General features: G+C 40.0%; 1 protein-coding gene and 2 long non-coding RNA genes across 3 annotated transcripts; all 3 read right to left on the bottom strand.

Annotated features, from left to right (window-relative positions):
- Positions 1-1,623: 1,623 nt before the first annotated feature.
- On the bottom strand, positions 1,624-3,736 carry LOC148209598 (uncharacterized). Its single transcript, XR_015792694.1, has 2 exons — positions 3,602-3,736; positions 1,624-1,943 (listed from the first exon to the last, which is right to left on the bottom strand). It is a non-coding gene; the product is annotated as an uncharacterized LOC148209598 (long non-coding RNA).
- Positions 3,737-10,569: 6,833 nt separating this feature from the next.
- On the bottom strand, positions 10,570-12,998 carry LOC111019512 (uncharacterized). Its single transcript, XR_015792687.1, has 3 exons — positions 12,257-12,998; positions 12,129-12,167; positions 10,570-10,956 (listed from the first exon to the last, which is right to left on the bottom strand). It is a non-coding gene; the product is annotated as an uncharacterized LOC111019512 (long non-coding RNA).
- A 6,091-nt stretch (positions 12,999-19,089) lies between these two features.
- Positions 19,090-20,007, bottom strand: LOC111018140 (uncharacterized). Its single transcript, XM_022294103.1, has one exon. It carries the CDS (start codon positions 20,005-20,007, stop codon positions 19,090-19,092), a length of 918 nt encoding a protein of 305 aa, XP_022149795.1.
- Between the last annotated feature and the right edge of the window lie 1,755 nt (positions 20,008-21,762).

The following is a 21,762-nucleotide window of genomic DNA, read 5'->3' as shown; positions in this document are numbered from 1 at the left end:
CGTCTTTGTTGACCTTTGCCTCCAGCAGAGTGGTCTTGCAGGACTTTTTCTCTCATTTTAGCAGCTTGTTGCGCTAATCCAACTCGAGTTTGGTTTGTGCTGCAGTTTGGCAAACCACCACGAGAGCCTGCACAGAAAAATGGTCAGTCTCTGCTCGTCCACAGCAAAAGAAGAACTGCAAGCTACGTACATCAGCTACGGTGTCTATAGCCCGCCATGATGCCTGCAACAGACTTGAGCCCACACTTCTCCTTTTATAATATTGTCTCTAAAGATTCTCTATATCAACCTTTGCTGAATACTAAAAATAACAATGTGATTCTATGGCATATTTATCTAACACTTGCCATGTTCTTGCAGTTTATTGATCTGAGACGATTTAATAGCTTTTGGTCTCGTTGGTTTAATCATAGGTTGATCATGAGTTACGAGGTATTAGAGAGGAACATTCCTTAACATGAATACTATTTTTTGATCATCTTCTCAGGAGGATTGTGTAGAATTACTTTATTTCACTACTAGATTTTCTGTCGCTGGAAGAATTACAAACACGAAGATGCTGCTTTCTAGCATTCTAGGTTAGTTTTTTTAGTTAAGTTTTAGCAAATATCTTGTTGAAAGTTTTAGCTGAACATTAGCTTTCTTAGTACAATTTTCAAGATTCTTGGAATGTGTACTAATTACCTGTTTAATTTGTCCAGTTAAATATTTTTAAAATAGAGTACTGTTGAGACATTATTTTGTGCATAGGTTAGAAAAATAAGGAAATATTGTGACCAACCAACAAAATTTTAAAATATTTTTTTTCACAAAATGTTCACGTGCATTATCTGTCAATGAAAGATATAAAAAATGAACATTTTACGATGGACATTTAATAACGGACATCTAATGGTGCACATGTAATGATGAAAAATGACCGTCACTAAAGGCAGTACCCTCACGTCTTTGCCTTTGGTTTCACTCAAAAGGTCACATACCAATGGAGATAATTGTCTTCACCTATATACCATGGATCAATCTCTTCCCTAACCAATGTGAGACTTTGTTTCCACTCTTTGCAACCCCAACAATCCTTCCCTCGAACAAAGTGCAACTTTATCTTGCCTCAAATAGTCATGCAATTTATCTACTAATGGCTGACAACGAGAGCCTGCTTTTACCTAGAACATCTAGATAGAGAACTTGCTACACTGACCACATTATAAGAACACCTGGTGTCATTCTATCGCACCTTCAGTCTCCTCTCCTCACAAAAAAAATACTACTTCTCTTATCAGAGAAGTTGAACTGATAGGTCTACTTTCTATTAATGTAACGCCCCAAGAATTTCACCATTTCCAAACAGGGACCGTTACTAAGACTACCTAAAATTTTCACATAAAGCAGAGAATTATCTTCACAACAATACTAAGCAATAAAGCTACCACGCTTCTCCTGCGCTACTCTGATTTTCAACACACACGAGAGCTTGAACAATTAGAACAACAACACTAAAGATTTAAGAGAAACTCACATCCTATACCGATAAACCATTTAATACTGACCTCACATTAACCAAGCCCTTCAAGGAAACCTTTACTAACTATAAACCTTCCATTAAATGAATATTAACATCTCGAATGGCAATGAAGCAAAAACTAATTCAAGTACGATCAACTTAAACAAATGTGCTCATAAATATCCTACGTAGGTTACAATCCCGTAGTTCAAGAAGCTAACAAAATTAATGCTCTAAAAAGAATAATAAATCGGCAACCTTACAACATCCTTTAGACAATAAAACTAAACAAAACCAACCACTAACAACTCAACTACAAGATTAAATAGCCACAACTATCCTAACTAAAAGAAATTAATTTCACGCAGCATAGCTAATGGTCTTTCCGATCAAGCCTCCTCCTCGCCATCACCATTCCAAGAGCTAGCTCGATACCTGCAAACTGGGGGGCGGGGGGGGGGGGGAGGGAAAGAGGGAGGAGTACAACCACAGTACTCAGTAAGCAGCCCTTATCTGAAGGGTCACGCACAAACAGCATACTTATCAAGCAACAACGTGTCATGCTTATAAAAAAATCAACACACACACATCATGCTCAACCAAATCATGAAACATTCATAGTCGTGCTTTTCATCACATTATGCATTCAAACATAGACACGTTCCATAAAATTCGGTGACAAGCACAACCAGGAACACATTAACTACCAACCTCTAGTCTCCCTAACATCTCAAGTACCTCTACGCTTATCACGGCTATCCTAGCCTTCCAAAGTTAACTCCTTCGAGTAGAGTCGGCCCCTGACCATTTATACCCAGAGCCCCGACACTGCTGCATCGGCCCTCGACCATTTATACCTGAGGCCCCGATGACTTCACCATCTATTGGCCCTTGTCCATTTATACCCAAGGCCCCAATAGTGTTCCTTTCAAAAGACTCCTCGCATCGACCCTCGACCATTTATACCCGAGGCCTCGACACTCATCCCTATCCAACATTGGTGTATCGACCCTCGACCGTTTTTACCCGAGGCCTCGATACCCAATTAGTGACGTATCGGCCCCCGACCATTTATACCCGAGGCCCTGACACACACCCATTCACTTTCTCCAAGAATCCAACTCTCACCAGAGTCTTACTATATACTTTCTTAAGCCACTACCCTTGCATCTTTCAAGTCACAAATACAATTCAGCATGCTTCCACAACATAGACAACTTTCTAATAATTAGATAACAGCCCAATCATGCTTAATATCCAACATCATTATTTAACAAGCATTACTAAGTATAATAACTCACAAAACCCGCCGAACAATTCATGCATATCCAGGCAACAAACATTACCACAGCAATACTCAACAGTTTAGCAAAGCAGAAATCTCACCATTTTCATCGACAAATATCCAACACTACTGCAAGTATGTCGACTAACACAACGAGAATTATTTAGCACAATGACGTAACAAAATTAGCATTAAACGCCACAAAAATCAGCACAATAGAGACCATTTGGCATACATTAACGCACGCACAAGCCCCCTTGTCTAGTTACTTTGTTATGTCTCAAAACTCTCACAAGAGTCCTAATTGCTACTACGCCATGCCTCATGCATCAACAATCTCATAACAGTCCAACAAGCGATGCTCCAAAATGATCATATGTAAAAACCAATCAATTTAAAATAGTCCAGCAGGATCTAACAGCTCCAACAAGCTTCGTTCACAGAAAAGGCACAACCAACAACTTAACCAAAATATAATTGATAGATACCCAACATACATCAAACACAACCGACTTCTCGTAAATATTCAATATGCTTTTGAAACAACAGATTATAGTACCGGTATACAAATTCATCATGAAAACCAATTAGAACATAACAACAATTCAATCATAGTCATCCAAGATTACTTGGCTACACTTTATTCACACAACCACATAATTTTCCCAAGATATATCAACAGTTTTATCAACAATGACGTTTACTAAATGATAACAACGACCAGCAACATGCAAATATCACACATGGGCACACGAGCAAACAACCATATCATATCAGCACACAACAACCAATCCCTCCAGTAAGAAACTACTTACTAACAAAGGCCTTTTGCACTATTAAGCTCGCCGAAGGGTTCCTACTAACTCACGCTAATACCACTTGGGTTGATAGTGGGTCGATGTCGAAAGAGCTCGGCACTTCAAAACTGAGTCCAAAAAGCCTCGGGCTTGCTGCTCCTACGCCGACAAGGAATGGGTACGCTGATTTGAGTCCAAAAAGGAGTGGGTCAACACCGACACAATGTCAAACAGGGTGGGTATTGCAAATCGGCTTCATACGAGGTGTGGGTCACCGCCCAATGTCATCGGAACGATGGTAAAACGTCAAGACTCGCCGACTTCACGAATCTGAGATGTTGTCGCTGCTGCTGTCCGAAAATGATGGGAACGTACCATGAGTTGTGGGTTGTCGCCAAATGGTGAGGGTCGCGAGAAAAAACAGGGAAGAACGATGTCAGCACTGCTGCAACACGCCGAATGCCGCCAGCTTCACACGTCGTGGGATCTGCTCGCCACGGGGACGATTGCCGCCGAAACTGCTACAGAAATTACCCAATTCGTGGGTTTGGTTCGCTCCGTTGTGCTTGCCGTGGGGAAGATGTCGTTGGCTACTGCTTGCCCGTTGCCGTGGAACCTAGATCTCTGTTGAATCTCGCAGTTGAGGCTCACCACCACCATTGGCCATCTTTGGAATGAAACGTCACCTTTGCTCGTGCCGCTCGTGACTTCGAGGTGAGCTTAACGTCGTCAGGGATCAAAGACGAATGCCAAACGAACTCACCGCTGCTCCAGAGTTACCGTCGCTAGGTCGTGGGTCGTGATGCATTGCTACCGTTGCCGGAGAAGATGCCCGAGCAATGGTGGATGGCGGCTGAAGAAGACAAGGAAGGAATGGGGCGGCTAGGGCGAGAAGGAGATGATGGTGAGTTAGGGTTTTCTTTTGTTTATTTTGTTTATTTTGCATTTAAACCAAAAAGCCCACATTCCCAATTTTTAAAGAATCCTCTTAATTAGTTTTAAAAATGAAAATTCCAACTCCCAACTCTAATGGAAAGCTCATGGGATAGAGGAAACTAGAATTCTATTTTCAAATAGTTCTAATGGCCCAAAACAAGACCCGAAATTTCACGTTAGAAGTTAAAATAAAACTCACAATAATTCGAGATAAAATAATTAACTTCAACTCTAAGACCCAAGAATAATAATTCAAAGAAGAGTATTATTTATGAAGGAAAATCCTAAAACCCCTGAATTTAAGATTTAACTAAAAATCTCCTACCCAAGTTGAGAACTTAAATTATCTTAATCCAATGAAATTAAACTTAATTCTAATTTAGTCAAAAATTAGAATTTCAAAGTTAGAAGATCCAAGAATTAAAGTTATCAACTTAGGGGAAAAAAATCCAAAGACACTATTTATCTCTTAAAATAAACGAGTCAGAGAACGCGGGGCGTTACAATTAATCTCTAGGACTTGATAGATCTACTTTTCTTCTATCAATCTCCACAACTTGATAAACTATGTTGCTTGCCCTAACCACTTTTTGTTTGACCTCAGGATTCATCCATAATTTCTGTAATGACTGTTAGGCTCATCAATCACTCTTGTTCGATGTCGTCAACAACAGATGTAGGACTTTGTTTGTAATCATTGCAATCCCAACAGGACACTACAAACAACATCATTTTTTTTAATGACGATCATTGCCTGTCATTAAGAAAAAACGATGACCTGTCATTAAAGCCAATATATCTTGTAGTTAATCTCAATGTATATGATACGTCTTTTTGCATGTCTCCACATTAATGATTAGGATCAAATTATTTGTAATTTTTACAGCGTGGGCCATATCAACGATAGTGATAGCTGTTAGATTATATTATTTAAATTAGATTTAGTTTATATTATATTATTTGAATTAGATTTCCTATTTCTATTATGACTATAAATTATTGTATTATAAATATGTTATTAGTTTTGTATCAAGTAATTAAATTCAATGAAACCGTATTTGTTATTCTCCCTATTTTCTCTCCTCCCCTAAAAGTTAACATGGTATTAAAGCAATCAGGTTAGAGAAAATATGGAGAAGGATAACGAGGAGAAAGCTGACATGGAGAATGGAAAAAAAGATCATAACCTGATGAGAAAAAGATGTATTCTTCTAGGAGGGTTTAACTTGACTCTTGGATTTATGTGTTTCTACGACATTGGGTTGCTTTAGTTTGGTTGGATTTTGATTTCACTGGTTGTTGGAATTGGCATTCTATTGGCATTGGCAGTGGATATTGGTTGCCATTGGTTGTTGGTTGGCATTCACATTGACTTGGTTGTTGGTTGACATTGACATTGGTATTGGCGTTGGTTGGTTTTGGCCTTGGCATTGGTTTTGGTTTCAGCTTGGTATTGGTTTTGGTTTTGCTTCGTCATTGGTTTTGCTTTGTGGGTTTTGGTTTTGGCTTCGGCATTGGTTTTGATTTGTTGGTTTTGGTTTTTGGGTTTTGCTTTGTGGGTTTTGGTTTTGGCTTCGGCATTGGTTTTGTTTTGTGGGTTTTGGTTTTTGGCTTCGATATTTGTTTTGGTTTTGGCTTTGGCGTTGGTTTTGGTATGAATTTCACATTAGTTTTTTAGATTGGTTTTGGTATTGGTATCTGCATCAACGTTGGAGTTATTTAGCAAACTAACAATTTCAGAACGTGAGTTTGAGAGGGTTGTTAGATTATATTATTTAAATTAGATTTAGTTTAGATTATACTATTTGAATTAGATTTCCTATTCCTATTATGAATAGGAATTATAGTATTATAAATATGTTATTTTTTAGCTTGGTATCTAGTAGTTCAATTCAATGAAGTTGTATTTGTTCTTCTCCCTATTTTCTCTCCTGCCGTAAAACTTAACAATAGTAGGACAAGGCACCAGATCATATTCATATTGTAGATTCCTTACTTACTTCTTGAACATGATTCCTCGCCCCACATTTCACTGAACATATTGTTCATCAAGGTTGATTGTGTTAAGAGAGCCCGTTAAGATTAAATCAAAATCAGTTTTATAGTTTGTGATTATATCAGTTTATCTGTTATTGTGGAGGTTATTTAAAATGCATTTGACAATTATGTATATAATCTTTTTGTCCTTTCATCACCAAATTAATGAGCGGACCTTTTGTGATCTTCGTGTCATGCTAGTGTAATTGGAAAAGATATAATCTCCCATTTTCCGACTCTCTAACTACCTATATTGCTCCTCTACAATTAGTTGTAGCTGATATTTAGGGTCCGACTTTAAAATTTATCGTAATTGTTACAGATTTTATATTAGTTTTGTTGTTGTGTTCTCTCCATATACATGGGTCTATTTTCTCAAAAATAGATATGAGGCTTTCTTATTGTTTCAAACTCTTGTTGAGGAACTTCTTAGTACTCCTATTCTTCGTATTCAAACTGATGGTGGGGGCGAGTTTCAATCCTGCACTCCTTATCTTAAATCGTTAGGAATTGAACATCGTATGTTATGTTATGTCCTTACACTTCTCAACAAAATGGGATTGCCGAATGTAAGCACCGTTATATAGTAGACACCGGTCTCCACCCGTTTTTCTCAACGTCCGACCATAAAGACTTTCGAGTTTTGTTCACGCATGCTCTTACCTATGGTCAGACATTGAGATAAGTGGATATTAAGAATGGATTCCTTCTTGATCTCTTGGGTCAAGAAGTCTTTATGTCTCAACCTCCTGGTATGACTGTTCAAGGCACTATTCCACTTGTTTGCCAGTTAAACAAGGCTCTTTATGGCCTCAAGTAGGCTTTTTGGGAGTGGTTTGACCGTCTCAACATCTTTCTTCACACACTGCGTTTTTCTATCTCCCATACTGATTCTTCGTTGCTTGTTCGTCATAAAGATGACTATAATTGTTTCTTATTAGTCTATGTTGATTATATTGTGATAACGAGTAGCTCTTCTGTGGCGGTTGATTCTGTTGTGAAAGGTCATCATAACCAAATCTCTCAAAGATCTTGGTCAGTTAGTTATTTTCTTAGTATGGAAGTCTCGTATCTTCCTTCTGGAGGTATTTTTCTATCTCAACAAAAGTATATTTCAGACCTATTGTTTAAAACAAAGATGCATGAAGCAAGCTCCATTAATACACCCAAGGATTTTGGTTTTGTACTATCTGCTTATATAGGTGATATCTTTCCTGATGCACATTTATATAGAAGCACAATTGGTACTTTACAGTATACTACCATTACCAATCCTGAGATTGCTTATAGCATTAATAAAGTATGTCAATTCATGCGTACTCCTACATTCGTTCACTAACAAGCTGTAAAACGAATTTTGAGACATCTCAATGGTACTTTTAGCCATGATGTCTTGCTTCGTAAGCCTACTGGTATTTTTCTTCAAGGCTTCGCTGATGCTGATGGGACATTGATCCTGATGATAGGAAATCAACCTTTGGGTTTTGTGTGTTTTTTGGTGGAAACTTGATTTATTGGTCTTCAAAGAAGCAAGTCATTATTTCACGGTCTAGTTTGAGGCTGAATATCGCAGTCTTGCTTGTGTATCTGTCGATTTGATTTGGATACAATCTTTATTTGTTGATTTGGCTATTTTTCTCTTCGACCCTCCAACAATTTCGTTTGATAATCTTGGTGTGGTGCATCTTATTGCAAATCTGGTTCTTCATTCTTGAACCATGCATGTTGAGGTCGATATATATTTTGTCCGTGATTTAGCTCTTCAACAACAATATCAGATTTTTCATCTTCTAACTTCTGATTAGGTAGTTGATATTTTCACTAAACCGTTATTGTTTGCTGCGCGCTCTCTGTCTTTACGGTCGAAGCTCAATATTGTAAAGTCCTCCACCTTCGGCTTGATGGGGGTGTTAAGAGAGCCCATTAAGATGAAATCAAAATCAGTTTAATAGTTTGTTATTATATCGAAATCAGTTTTATAGTGTGTTATTATATCAGTTTATCTGTTATTGTGGAGGTTATTTGAAATGTATTTGGCATATAGTATATAATCTTTCTGTCTTTTGATCACCAAATTAATGAGAATGATTCGGGCCTTCTGTGATCACTATTCTCTCTCTCTCTTCATTCTTTAGTTGACAGATTCCTCTTTTATAATTTTGTTATATGATCATCAAATTACTAAAAAGGCATTATATTTGAGAGGGAAAAAAGTAAAACGGTGAGAGAAATATTTTTAGAGAGATGAAAAAGTTAGAGAGTGAGAAAATTTTAAGATTGTGCAAGAAAAAGTTAAACACAATGACAGGCAAAAATTTCAACAAGAAAACAAGTGAGAGTGAAAAAAATTTTGGAGACAAAGTGAGATAGAAAAATTTAGCTATAAAATTAAATGGAGAGAGTGATAAAAAATATGAGGGCGGGACAAAAAAATAGAGAAGGATGAACAAAATTTTAGAGAAGAGAAAGTTAAATGGATAAGGAAAAAAGTACTGATAGGAAATAAAGTTCGTTGGAGGAAGAAAAAATGTTTGAGAAATAATAGTTAGAGATAATATACTTAATTGTATGTAATATACTAATTTCCCTCCGGTTCTCAAATTTACTTCCCATCTACTATTTTCGAAATCACTTTTTACACTATTGCCAAATATCATTATTTTACGAGAGAAATGATTTTAACTATTGAGGGTAAATCCAAGTAGGACACGCGTCCGATTGCGGGGATGACAGTAAGGTGTGGGACCACAGATGGTTATACACTGTACGCTACGTGGGCAGGTGAGTGTGTCGCCACCTCAACTGCACAATGAGGACACTAGCACTCACAGACTACAAGTCGCAGGTCTGCAAGCAGAGGAACCACCCACTGATTGACGGGGGTGTACCCCCCACCATCAGGGCTTTGTATAGCAAGGCATGCACGTGCTACCTCAACCGTCATCCTTCCTGGTCGGCCACTCACGCCTATAAAAGGGAAGGACTCCCACCTTTGCCAAGTGAGTGAAAAACCTATCACTAAAACCTGAAAGGTCTTTGCTCCTATTTTCTTTACTCTGATTTCTAACTTGAGCGTCCAAGTGAATTAGACGAGACACCGCACAAGCATCGAGTTTTCTGGTTGCAAGCTCATTTGCTCCATGGTGAATCCACTCGCCCAGGGGACACGTGGACCTTTCCAAAATTCACCGTCAATAGTTCGCGCCATGTGTGAAAAGTATACCTCTACTTGCATCCAGTGCATCAGATACTGGCGCGGATTGACGGGACACCAGTCGACAGCCTACTCTAGTGGCCAAAATGGTAGAAGGATGATTCAGCCAAGAAATATCAAAGCATGTATTACAAATTCTATCGCGACCACGGATATGACACGGCAAACTGCCACGACATAAAGGATCAGGTCGAGTCGCTGGTCTAGTAGAGATATCTAAAAGAGCTCGTACGAGAGAGTTCCACGTCCAATCGTAAGAGGTACGCTAGCCATAACAACCAAAAGCCCAAGTCCCATAAGGAGGACGAACGGCATCAGGGCCTAACTATCTACAGAGGACCGACAGGGGGTTATTCCAAAAACAAGCAGAAAACCCTTGCTAGATGTTGCGTCCACACAACTGTGATGACAACACGTACAAGTATACACGAAATTGATGATAGTAGTACGAAACAAGGTCGAATCCATAGGGACTTTGGATTATATTTTAAATGATGTTCACAGATACCAAACGTGTAAAAAAAAGAAATATAGATGCTATGTCATAAGTTAAACTGTAACGCCCCAGAATTCTCAACATTTCCAAACGGGGACCGTTACTAAGACTACCTAAAATTTTCACTTAAACAAGAGAATTATCTTCACAACAAGACTAAACAATAAAACTACCATGCTTCTTCTGCGCTACTCTGATTCAATACTCACGAGAGCTTGAACAATCAAACCAACAACACTAAAGATTTAAGAGAAACTCAAATCCTTGACAGATAATCCATTTAATTACCAACTTCACATTATCCAAACTCCTCAAGGAAACCTTTACTAATCATAAACCATCCACTAAATGAAAATTAACATCTCGGATGGCAACGAAGCAAAAGCTAACTAAAGTTTGATCAACTGAAACAAATGTATTCATAAGTATCCTAAGAAGATTACAGTCCTGGAGTTCAAGAAGCTAACAAAATTAATGTTCTAAAAAGAATAATGAATTGATCACCTTAAAACATCCTTTAAACCATAAAACTAAACAAAACCAACCACTAACAACTCAATTACAAGATGAAATAACTGCAACTATCCTAACTAAAAGAATGAAATACAGGCAGCACAGCTAATGGTCTTTCCGATCAAGCCTCCTCCTCGCCACCACCATTCCAAAGAGTAACCCTGTTACCTACAAAGTCTAGTGAGAAAAATAAGGGGTGAGTATACCCACGGTACCCAGTAAGCATTACATACTTGAAGGGTCACGCACAAACAGGCTATACAAAGAATCCTCACATCATGCTTATCAATAACTTCAAGCTTTAAGTAAAAAGAAACATATTAAAAGAAGCAGTTTATGCATAAGTTTAACTAAACATGCACCATGCATGTCAAACTCATCCTTACATCTAAACTCACTAGTTCTCTTTCCTAGTTCCTCCAAGACTTACTCCTTTAAGTTGAAACGACTCCTGACCTCGCATAGCCAAGGCATCCACACTTCTCCACGGTGCTCGACGTTGGACCTTGACATTTATCCCCAAGGCCTCAACTACTACCAAACGTAATGGTCCTTAGCCTCCAAGCAACTCCTAACCTATCACACTATGTTAGTCCTCCAAGTCTAACTCCTCGAATCGTATCGGCCCTTGCCATTTATCCCCAAGGCCCGACACTCATTTACAGAGGCTTGGCGTTCGACGACTACTCAACGTATTGGTCCTTGACCGCTACCACATCAAGACCCAATACTAATTCAACAAAATAGAATCACCGTTCCGTCCGACCCTCTGTACCCGGAGCCTCGACACTCATCTCTACCAAGTTGGTGTATCGATCCTCGACCTTTGCACCTAGAGCCTCGATACCCAACTAGTGACGTGCCAGCCTTTTTGGCCCTGTTAGTTCTCCATTTACTGTATTACATCCTGAAACTCTCACCAGAGTCCTACTACATACTTTCTAGGCTATGACCCATGCAGCACTCAACTCACAATAAAACCAGCATGCTTCCAGAACCAAAAACAGTAAGCTAAAAATGAGATGACAGGTCTACATGCATGCGCAACACAACAGATTTCTCCCATATTATTTCAGTATGCTTTTATGAACACAACCATACAACGATAAAACCATTCATAATCCATAATGCTTTCAAAAATCCCACTAAGCATCAAATCCAACAACGCAAAGCAAATCAATTATAAACAACCAGAACCAACATGATTTCATTCAACTAGTTATAATCATTAGCGAATATTCACTAAGACACAATCAACTTACATATTAATAAATAATAAACACACCGAAAACACCAAACAATTCATACATATTCATACAACAAACATCCCCCAAGTAAGAACTACTTACACACTCTCAATGTTCCTAATTCTTCGGTTGATTCGGCACCTAGGCATTCAAATAAAAAAAACAGCATGTCAAGAAGACAGTTTCAATCATAAAAATCAGTTATAAGGAGGGTTCGAAAGGTCCGTTACCACAAAAACGATTTCGTTTGAGTGTGGGTAACTCATATCTAACTCGAGCAAGGGTGGGTAACGTAGATCGGGTTTCAAACGGGTGTGGGTAAGTGCCAAACACCACGAAACTGCTGCTGTCCACGTTTTGCAGCAGAGGAACGCGTCGAAACAACTTCCAACGACTTCGTTTTGCTATCCGTTACTACAAAACGACTTCGCTTAGGTGTGGGTAACTCTTATCTAACTCGAGCAAAGGTGGGTAACGTAAATCGGGCTTCGAACGGGTGTGGATAAGGACCAAACACCATGAAACTGCTGCTGTCCACGTTTTGCAGCAGAGGAACGCATCGAAACAACTTCCAACGACTTCGTTTTGCTATCCGTTACTACAAAACGACTTCGTTTAGGTGTGGGTAACTCTTATCTAACTCGAGCAAGGATGGGTAACGTAAATCGGGCTTCGAACGGGTGTGGTTAAGCACCAAACACCACGAAACTGCTGCTGTCCACGTTTTGCAGCAGAGGAACGCGCCGAAACGACTTCCAACGACTTTGTTTTGCTGTCCGCTACCACAAAACGACTTCACTTATATGTGGGTAGCTTAGATATAGTTCGGATAGGTGTGGGTAAGGGTCGAATATCGCCAGATTGAAGAAAAACACTACCAAAAACACTGTTGTCGGTGACGCCGTCCGCTGCCATTGCCAGTGACGCCGATCGCTGCTGCTACCTCGCCGGAGAAAACAAAGAGGGGGGGGGGGGGGGGGGGGCGGCTGAAACAAATGGAGAAGAAAGAGATGTGGGGTAGCTTAGGGTTTCCTTTCCTTTATTTTTGTTTTAATTTACATTCTTTTTGTTTTAAAAACTAAAAGCCCAATCCCTTATTCTTAAAGGAGGCCGAACTAGATAACACAATGGCCCAAAACAATAAGCCCAATAATTATACTTTAGAAATCAAATAAAACCCACAACAACCCGAAATAAAATAGTTAACTGAAACTCTAAAACCGAAGAATAATAATCCACAGAAAAAGTAGAATTTAGGAAAACAAAATCCTAAAACCCTTGAATTTAAGATTTAACTAAAAAATCTCCTATACAGGTCGAGAACTTAAATTATCTTAATCCAATGAAATTAAACATAATTGTAATTTAGCCAAAAATTAGAATTTCAAAATTATAAAATCCAAGAATTAAAATTATCAGCTTAGGGAAAAATCCAAAGACACTATTTATCTCTTAAAATAAACGAGTCAGAGAACGCGAGGCGTTACATAAACAAATAAAATAAACAAAGCAGTAAACAAATCTCAGTAGCTGACACACTTCGTAGAGCTGATAACAACAAGAAGAAACAACACAAAATACGGAAACAGGGAGTTAACAGATATGGGAAATGGGGGAGATTCAACATGCATTCACAGACCTATCAATCTACCCTCTAGCTCATAAATATTCATTAATGCCCAACTCGACTTGGTTCCCTTTCGAGACACCCAAACATGGATACCCACAACTCCCGTTGCTAAGTTTCCAATCAATAAAAATAAATTATAAGCATGATTAGGGGACCCCATTCCTAAGAATCCACAAATACTGTAGAAAAGTACTAATCACTGATGAAGCAAGTCAGCAAACCGTAAGCCCTCCCGAGCCAATATAGAAGCTAGCATATAGAACAAAGCGACCAATAATGCTCAATAAGATATAAGAAATAAACACAGCTTCATTAAAAAACAAATATAGCAGCTAGAGGTTCAGTTTCATAGCAGTTACTACATGTGAATCTCCCCCGAAATGGGGTTTAGCTCATAAATGAAGAAGAAAACACAATGGGTAAAAGAATAAGACAACCCATCTTAGGGAAATAACAGAAAATCGAAGAAGAAAAAGATGATAGCTCGAAACTACAGTGGAATTGTAACGCCCCAGAACTTCCCACACACTTCTAGGTCACGTTAACTACCCACCTGTCTAAACTTAATCTCCAAACACGAGATGACAACTCCCTGTGAAATAATTATATAAAATAAAGCTACAACTCTCATCAATTTACCAATAAATCAACTCTATAGAATATCAATCAAACATCATCCGTGGACAACCCAATGAGGTAACTTCATTATTCCAACTAGGCAAACTCAATGAATGGAAGAAAACTAAAATAAACACCTATTCCGAAATGAAGTAGACAACGAGTGGGAACCTCCCAATTATTCAAATAAGAACAATAGTTTGTTGACCAAACCATAAGGTCTTAACCATCTAAACCAAAGCTAAGCAAAAGTAACTACGCAGCCTATGGTCCTCGCTCATCATGTCTCCTCTGTCTCATCACCATGGTCGCCAACGAATCCTTCGCCTGAAACAATAATTGTAGAGGGGGGGGGGGGGGTGAGTATATAAAATATACTCTGTAAGTAGCCCTCACCAACAACACACAAACATCATGCTCACACAGAATTATGAAACATTCATAGTAATGCTCTTCATCACATTATGCAATCAAACATAGACACACTCTATCAGATCCGGCGACAACCACAACCATGGACAAATTAGTTACCAACCTCGAGTCTCCCTAACATCTCAAGCACCTCTACGCTTATCACAGCTATCCTAGCCTTCCACAGCTAACTCTTTCGAGTAGAGTCGGCCCCTGACCATTTTTACCCAGAGCCCCGACACTACTGCATCGGCCCTCAACCATTTTTACCCAAGGCCCCGATGATTTCACCATCTATCGGCCCTTGACCATTTTTACCCAAGGCCCCAATAGTTTTCCTTCCAAAAGACTCCTCGCATCGACCCTCGACCATTTTTACCCGAGGCCTTGATACTCAATTAGTGACGTATCAGCCCCCGACCATTTATACCCGAGGCCCTAACACTCACCCATTCACTTTCCCCAAGAATCCAATGTTCCTCATCATAACCAACAACACACAACCCCTAGCCTGCGAACAGGATCCGAAAATATGCTTCTATACACCCACATCTCACGAGAAAATGATATGACTCAGACCAGCACGCTCGCAACATTAAGAAACATTTATATAAACTATACAAGCACACCCACATCATAAGAAAGCATAATCACAATAATTCTATTTTAACGTGCATCCTTTGTAAACATACATCATCCCACAACAATTCTTAGCAGTTTAGCAAGGAAAATTCCACCATTATCACCGACGAATATTCAATCACTACACCAAGTATACAGATTAACATAAACGAGAGTTACCTAGCACAATAGCGTATCAAAATCAATATTAAACATCACAAAACAGCACATTAGAGACCAACTAGCACACATTAACGTACGCACACGCCCCTTGTCTACTTACACACAACCGCACCCCTAAGTTTTGCGTCGATCTCACACCTAGGCACTAAAACAGAAAAAAAAACAGCAAGTTACATATACTATTCAGCCTTCGAAATCAATTCTAAGAGGGTTCAAATGACTCATTACCACAAAATCGACTTCGTATAGGTGTGGGTAACCTAGATCTAGCTCGCCAAGGTGTGGGTAGCCTAAATCGGGCTTCGAACGGATGTGGGTAAGCTCGAATGCCACTGAAACGTTGTTGTCCACGAGTTGCAGCAGAGGGGACGCACCAAATCAGCTACCGAACACTGCTGTACACGAGCCTAGGTGATGAAGGAGTGTTGTTTGGACCCGAAGCCGTCAGGAGCCATTCCCAAATGACGATCTGTCACGAATGAATGCAAAACCACTCGGACCGTCGCTGTTACTGCAGAATCGGCGCGTCACTACCGTTCGGGTCTTTGGTCTCGACGTGCAACGGATCGAAGAAGCGAGGTTGTGCCGCTGCTACTGCTACGAATTTCGCAGCCGTTGGAACGTCGTAGGTCGTCGTCCGCCGCTGCTATGGAATCGTCGGGGCATTGGGGTGCTACCGTAACACGGCGTTCACGGGTCTACTCGAGGTCGCCGGAATGAGAACAGGCCGCCGAGCCTGCCGCCGCGTGCCATTGAGTCGCCGCTGGTATTGCCGGTTGCCGGAGGAGGAGAGGAAGAGAAGGGGGGGTGGGCGGCTAGGGCAACAAGGGAAAGAAGAAGGAGATGGAAACCTAATGTGTTTTTTTTTTCTTTTTATTAATTTCATTTTCCTTTGTTTTAAAACCAAACCAACCCAATAAAAGCCCAACATGACCAAGCCCAAGAGAGGAAAAAAAAACCCATCCCAACCTAAGATAAAACCAATCCCGCGGAACCCGATATGTACAAATTTAATTAAAGTTTAATTTAAAAAATTAAATGAAAATCTCCTGATTCGAGACTAACTAACCTGAGGGACTCGGGGCGTTACAGGAATACCCCTTATGTCGTCAGCTTTCTACCCCCAAAAATGAAGAGAATCCTCCTCCTTGTTGTTTCAGCTCTCAATAACGTGCTTCTATTGGGTTCTCTGTGTGGTGGCTAAGGCAACATGTCCCTTTTATATCGGGTTCCGTTTTTAGGGCACTCGGCTAAAGATTGTACGGACATGGTAAATTCCCGTGTTCGTCTGTTACTGCGCAATAATTCCATGCTCCAGCACTGCTTCGCTCCAACTTTCGTCTGCTCTACCTCGAACATGCTTCATCTACTCCCTCTGGGCTTAGCACCCTCTTCATGCATTGTCTTCTTTTTCCAAACCTGTGCATTTAACCCAAAAATAAGAGAGGTTAGCACAATTTTTAGCCAAAGCATTCAAGATCTGGAATTTTAGCTCGAAGTTCGATTTATAAGATTTTTCATGATGTTTACAAGCTAAAACCGACACACTTTGATATTTCTTTGTATAAAATCACCCAAATATACACTAGAATAACTCTCTTTTGGAGAGTTATCACACCCCCAAACTTAAAATCTTGTCTGTCCCCAAGTAAGAGCTTTCACTTTACCTTTGTTCGCAAAAGAAGAATGTCATAAACTTGTACTTCAAGCATCCAGCCCTATGCCTTAACCTTTCATTTTGATCAAAACTGCTAGAACTTACATACTCTACCAAAGTACTTTAGCTGGAGCTAAGAAATGAAAGCAACCTAAGTTTGTTCACACTATGGAAGATGCTATTTTCTGACCAACTTTAGCTTCCTTCTACTTCTGAACCTCAAGCTTAACTTCTCCTAGAGATTTCTTTCTCAAGCCCCTTTCACTAGCCTTAACCTTTAAACTTTGCACTACCAACTTGGGCTTTTTTAACCATGGGCTACTAGCCCTTCCTAATCCCAAAGACTTTATACTCTGGATGCGGGTTACTAGCCCCTGATTTGTTGAGTTTTTTTTTTAAGGGCTAAATTATAAGATTAAAAATATTCATGACTGTATACAAATACTAATAAAGGTATAAGAACTAAAAGTTCACTTCCCCAAACATAAAAGGTTGCATTGTCTTAAATTCAGGTAAGGACACTTGGAATGTAAAGCGTCAGCACACCCCCAAACTTAAAGCGAAAGTAATTGAGAAGCATGAGGATGTTCGTTATCAAGATATAGACTCATGGCTACTGCTACAACTAAGGGGATCTAATAGAAGAGGTCCATGCTAGCTATACAAAGATAAGGGTTGGCGTTAGATAGATAGTCATGGAATTCCTCCCAAGGGTAAGCGCTACCTGAGGCCAGTAGTACTAGAGGGATGCTAGGGCATGGGCAGGCAAACATGAACAGAGCGAGAACAAAAGCAAGCTAACACCCATGAAAATGCTCCAGCATCAACAAGAAAAACTGCGCACTAGCAGGCTCTAGCATCGAGACTAAATATAGAGGGCAGGGCAAAGGGCAGATGATGAGAACACAGCATTGCTAACAACTTTCTTTGCATTAAATTCAGGGGGAAGATTCACATATTGAACTACAAAAAGAAAAATATGCAAAGACAGATTTGAAAGACATAAATTTAAAAAGCAGAAATTAGAATTGAACTAAACTAGACTAAGGAAAATAAAAAGTGACAACAAATGGGGGGGGTCATTTTTCAGAGCAAAAAGCAAAGGAACTTCTCTCTCGCGGGTCAAGCATGTCAATGTTCTTTGCCTTCTTTCTCATCCAACGAGTCGCCCGTGGGCTGATCTTCCTCTTTGGATCTATTGTCTTCTTCCCTTTTTTTGCCACTAGGGCATACTCTTGTGAAATAGCTGAAGCATACCTCTTCCCCTTAGTTGGGGAAATGAAAATTACCTTTTTTCAGAGCAAAAAGCAAAGGAACTTCTCTCTCGCGGGTCAAGCATGTCAATGTTCTTTGCCTTCTTTCTCATCCAACGAGTCGCCTGTGGGCTGATCTTCCTCTCTGGATCTATTGTCTTCTTCCCTTTTTTTGCCACTGGGCATACTCTTGTGAAATACCTGAAGCATACCTCTTCCCCTCAGTTGGGGAAATGAAAATTACCTTTTTCATCTCACTTGGAAGCGGTGACTGGAGTTGTTCCCGCTTGCTCGATTCGTACCTTGGCCGATGACTTGGAAGGGTTTGCCTTTTTCTCTTCGCTGCATGATGCTTCCAGCTCTCTTTTCGGTCTCCTCATCCTTGCTTCTAAACCTTTTAGAGTCTGTATGATGTCAGATGGCTCTTTTTTAGGTATGTTTTCTGGCTTTTCCTCTACAATGATGTGCACTTTATCCACCGATATTGTAAGGCTCGGTTTTTTATTGAGGGCACAAGATGTTTGAGCATCTACCCTCTCTCCACTTGGTTGGCCTTACTAGCTTCTGCATGTTGTGTTGGGCATCTGACGGCTCAGCATTTTCATATTTTTCTCCCAGTGCTGGGGTCTCTATCTCAATGGTAGCATCTTCATTTACCATCATCTCTTTATTCCCTTCACCAAAACATTTTTAAGCTCCAATATCCCTACTTACACTATGCTCCAACATTGCTTCTGCATTTGATTCCCCTATTAAAGCTTCATTCAAAATCTTCAACACTGAGCATTCTTCTGATTCAGCAGGCAACTTCATGGAATCATAGACTGAGAACTTCACCTCATGATCTTGAACGTGGATCATCAGCTCGCCTTTTTGGACATCCACAAGCGCTCTTCCAGTTGAAAGAAATGGTCTTCCCATAATGATAGGAACCTCCTTATCTACATCATAGTCCAAAATAATAAAGTCAGTAGGGAAAATAAATTTATCTACTTGCACTAAAACATCCTCGATTTTTTCTTCACGATATGTGATTGATCGGTCTGCTAACTGCAATGTGATTGTTGTCGGCCGCGCTTCTCCTATCCCCAACTTCATGTAGATGGATAAGGGCATGAGATTAATACTTGCTCTTACATCACGTAACGTCTGTTCTATCTTCTGTCCTCCAATGGAAACGGGTATGGTAAAGCTCCCAGGATCCTTCATCTTTTTCGAAATTTTGCTTGTGAAGATAGTGCTGAAGGCTTTAGTCAATGCCACAATTTCGTATTCTCCCGACTTGCTTTTCTTTGTGAGAATGTCCTTAAGGAAGCGTACATAAGTCAACATTTGCTCCAATGCTTCCACCAGCGGTATCTTGATATGCAGCTGCTTCAGCACATCAAGGAACTTTCTAAATTGCACATTTTGCTCTTTCTTTTGCAACCACTTTGGGTATGGTGGTACGGGTCGATACTCGACTGGAGCATTTTCATGCTCTGTCTGCTTCTGTTTTCCAGTTATGTATAGATGTGATGCTTCTCCTTTGGCTGCCCTAGCTTCTACTGGGTTGACATATTTGCTTGCGTCTCTTTGCACTTTCACTATCTGATCGCTACTGTTCATTAACTGTCTGAGGTTTGCCCTTTTTTTTACTGGCATGATTATAGGGGTTCTGCCTGACTCACACTCTTCTGTCTGTAGTCCACGTCCTTCATCTTAATTAAATTTTTTTATAGATTCCTAGAGCATTTGGATGGACAGTAGGCAATGTCTTGCCACTCCGCAATGTCAAATCATTACATTGCTCCTTCCCATCTCTCTTGGGCACCTTAGTATCATTGGGCAGCACTTCATGGGATCTACTCTTCAAATTTGTTGCTAATTGGCCCACTTGCATTTCTAGATTCCTCAGCGATGCTGCCTAACTTTGCACCGTGGTATCATTCTTTTCCATATACTGTTTCGTTAGATTCTTCAAAGATGCGAATGATCCTTCAAATGACCATTGCACTGTTACCTGACCTTTGTTTAAGAAGCCTGGGGGATAACTTTCTTTTTGCTGATATGCTAGAGCATTGGATTTACCAGCATTGTTTCCTCCCTGATTTCGGTCCAACATAAGTAAGGGTAGTTCCTCCAGCCAGTATTGTACGTAATGGAGTATGAATTGTTCCTACCATTCTGCGCAATACCCAAGTAGTACATCGACTCTGGATTGCCAGGGCAATTGTTGTAGTGGTGATCTCCCTTGCAAAAAGAACAAGAAATCTCTTGAATGTGGCTGACATTTGCCTTACCGATAGATGCTCCCACTGTGTCATGCTCCTCATAACCAAATCTGTCAAATTTTCAATCTTTGAATTTAGGGCTGTGAAAGACTCTAATTCATTCAATCCCTTGCCTCCTTTACCTTGAATAGCTCTAGGGTCAGACCATGAATGGTTGGTGGACGATATCATTTCCAAGATGTTGAATGCTTCAGCATAAGGTTTTGTTAACAAAGCCCCATTTGCCGACGCATCGATGACCAGACGGGTGGCATCGTCTAAACCATTGTAATACGTTTCGATCTAGATGCATCTTGGGATCCCATGGTGAGGGTATTTTTGCAGAAGCCATTTGAAACACTCCCAAGACTGGCTAACTTACTCCCTAACAAATTACTGAAAATTGTTGATTTTGCTTATGTACTTAGCATTTTTGCTTGGTGGGAAGTACTTCATCAAAAACTTTCCCGCCAAGTTGTCCCAACTTGTAATTGATTCTGAAGGGAGTGACTCCAACCAAGTCCTCGCTTCATCTCTGAGTGAATGAGGGAACAATTTCAATCGCAGAACTACTTTGCTGCATCCTTCGTCCTTAAAAGAATTGCAAACTCCTATAAAAACTTCAGATGCTGATGTGAGTCCTACGTAGAATGTCCGTGAAATTGGCCCACTGTCTGAAGTATATTAAACATAACTAGCTTAAGCTCAAATTTTGGGGCTACAATTTCTGGCTCCCTGATGACTAGGTTGGAATTATAAAATGCTGGAGATGCATATGCCCTGATTTCTCTATCGATGTCATTTGCAAGTAATACAATATTGAGAGTGGGCACTACTACCTCAGGGTTAGCAGCAACAGGAACCCCATCTACTATTTCCTCAATCCTCACATTTGGTGGAATAGGCAGGCGCAAAGGTGGGTTGGGCGGATTCATGTTTGCTTCAGCTTGGGTTCTTCTTTATTCTCTTCGATTTCTATGGAAAGTGCATTCTATCTCGTGGTCGATAATATATTCCAAACTCTCAAAATCGTTCATGCACCTACAAACATAAGAAAATGTGAGAAAGAGAAAACTCGATTAAGCATCGTATCTACAAACACTATTGTATA

The sequence above is a fragment of the Momordica charantia genome, assembly GCF_013281855.1.
Source record: "Momordica charantia cultivar OHB3-1 chromosome 8 unlocalized genomic scaffold, Mcharantia_2.0 BLBB01000008.1, whole genome shotgun sequence".
Taxonomy (NCBI): Eukaryota; Viridiplantae; Streptophyta; class Magnoliopsida; order Cucurbitales; family Cucurbitaceae; genus Momordica; species Momordica charantia.
This window is presented reverse-complemented; position numbering and strand designations above follow the sequence as displayed.